The sequence below is a fragment of the Medicago sativa genome, chromosome 2 (genome assembly GCF_051527215.1).
Source record: "Medicago sativa cultivar Bolivia chromosome 2, Bolivia_mono, whole genome shotgun sequence".
Lineage (NCBI taxonomy): Eukaryota > Viridiplantae > Streptophyta > Magnoliopsida > Fabales > Fabaceae > Medicago > Medicago sativa.
Genome location: NC_140750.1, coordinates 49,773,852 through 49,776,384, shown reverse-complemented (window position 1 = coordinate 49,776,384; position 2,533 = coordinate 49,773,852). Strand labels below are relative to the sequence as shown.

At 34.1% G+C, this 2,533-nt stretch overlaps 1 protein-coding gene across 1 annotated transcript; it reads right to left on the bottom strand.

Moving 5' to 3' along the window:
- Window positions 1-415: 415 nt before the first annotated feature.
- On the bottom strand, window positions 416-1,246 carry LOC146947171 (uncharacterized). Its single transcript, XM_085748401.1, has one exon. It carries the CDS (start codon window positions 1,244-1,246, stop codon window positions 416-418), a length of 831 nt encoding a protein of 276 aa, XP_085604527.1.
- Window positions 1,247-2,533: the final 1,287 nt, after the last annotated feature.

The following is a 2,533-nucleotide window of genomic DNA, read 5'->3' as shown; positions in this document are numbered from 1 at the left end:
TATTTTATGACCTTCTTGGTGAGAGCCACATGCTCCACAATGAACACTAGAAATGGCTACAAAAGCATCATTTTCATTAAGGCATCTGAGCAGCACTCTTTCGGCTGTTTTTTTAAACAACTTATTCCCAACAATAACATAGCTCAAGGCTCTGTATTTAATCTTTCGACTAACTGCGCCTGATGGATTCTCTAAATAGTCAACAATTGGCTTCCTCCAATCGTTGTCTAATAGATTGTCGATGGAAAAAATTTCAAAAATATCAAAAATTTCAAGGTAAGAGTATGGATTATAAAAATCTGGCTCCTTTCTTTCCCCCACAGATTTTGTCATGGACAATCCCCTCGAAGGACACTCGGCAGGATCCAATTTATCCTTGATTTTGATTAATTCTTGCAATTTTTGTGTAGAAATTTTATATTCTGAAGCAACTTGTGCCAGGTTTTTTTGCCACTTCGTTTTCAATCCTTGGTACGTGTTGAAAACTAACAGACTCAAAATTGCTTAATAAAGAACTGGCAGAAACAAAGTATGAAAGTAAATTCTCACTTATGCATTTGTACTCTTTCGTTAGCTGCTTCACCACCAATTTTGAGTCTCCTTTTAATACCACGTTCTTTGCCCCTAGGCCTAGTAGAATTTCCAATCCTACTATTAAGGCTTTGTATTCAGCCTCATTATTAGAGCAAAAATCCTTAATTTTGTACTTGAACTTCGGTTGTATGGTTAACGGGAATAGTATGAAAATACCAATTGCAGTTCCATTTTTATAATTGGAATCATCAAAGTACAAAGTCCAAGGCTGGTTTTCCACATAACCTTGTGTTGCTTCGACCAAAGAATGGTCAACTATGAAATCAACAATAATTTGCCCCTTTATAGCTTTTAAAGGCTGATAACTCAATGAGAATTCAGATAGAGCTAAAGCCCATTTTCCAACTCTACTATGTAGAATCGACTTCGAAAGGATATGTTTCACAACGTCAAAGTGCGAGTAAACATAGACAATTATGGGCTTTATATACTGCTTAAGCTTGGAACACGAAAAGTACAGACACAAACATAACTTCTCCACGAGACTATATCTAGTCTCAGCATCATTCAAGATTTGAGTTAGGTAATATATGTCTCTTTCAATGCCATTCTCGTCTTCTTGAGCTAGCATGCTACCTATTGTCGAGTCAGATACTGAAATTGAACCTTGAATTTGCTTTTGTTGAGCATAACTAAACAGGAATGTGGACATTGCTTCTCAACCTGTGACATGAAAGCTTCAAAAATAAATAAACAAAATTATGACCGTAAAGAGATCAATAAATTGGAAAAAGTACCTACCCTTTTAGATACAAACTGTCCCAATGAAAGTTGGCGAATTGTAACCATTGAGTGTCTGTTCCAAAATAGTCGCAGATACAGTTGTCTTAATTGGTATACCATGTTTGTTGTTGTATGTGAATAAAAAGATCAAAAATTCTATAATACGCGGTCAAAAAGAAAAAAGGGTAAAGATGCAAATGGGAAGAGAAAAATTCTTACCTAAAAACTGCAGCAATCATTGTAGCATCCAAACTTGAAAGAAACTCTAAATCTTGGCTATCAAATTCAACGGCCTACAGGCAAGCATGAAATAATTAACCACTATCGATCCATTTTCGAAACAAAGGTCATTAAGGCACGAACTTATACTTTCAATTAACCGAAATTAAAACCAACTAGTATTGAATATCAAGTTACGTATCAACCGACAAGTTCAACCTTCTTCATCAAACTTCAAAACAAGGGTCATAAAGGCACATTGTCATACTTCCAATTTACCAAATTTAGACTATGCTTAAAAATGAAGTTTCACATCAATTGACATCGATGGACAAGTTCAACATTCCCATTTATCAAATTTCTAATCAAGTTTTCAATTTTCGCGTCAAGGGTCATCAAAAAACATTATAATAGAAGACAAAACTCATACTTCCAATTTATATTTTAAAAAGGTCTATGCTCAAATATCACATTTTTGCGTCAAGTGTCATCGAAACAAAAATTAACTTTCCAATTTATCAAATTTATATTAAACTAGGTTCAAATCATTTTCGGTTTGAGGATCATTGAGCCACATTTTCATACTTCCAGTTTAGCAAAATCCAAACAAACTCAGCTTAAAAATCATATTTCGCATCAAGGGACATCGAGGTACAAGTTCAACCTTCTCATTTATCATTTTTGTAACCATAAATACTAAAATCTCATTTTTGCGACAAGAGTCATCAAGAAAGAATATGATAATAGAGAAAACGCATGTGTTCAATTTACCAAATTTAAAACAAAATAGGTTCAAATATCATGTTTCGCATAAAGGGATATAGAGGGACAAGTTCAACCTTCATATTTATCAAACTTGTAACCATATAGGCTAAAATATTGTTTTCGCGACAAGGGACATACCAATACTTTCATTTTACCGAATACGAAACCAAATAGTTTCGCATATCATGTTTCACATCAAGGGACATCGAGGGACATGTTAAACCTTCATATT

What these genes read in the sequence shown, in the direction of transcription:
- LOC146947171 (XM_085748401.1), bottom strand. Translation starts at nt 1,246, where the DNA reads ATGTCCACATTCCTGTTTAGTTATGCTCAACAAAAGCAAATTCAAGGT.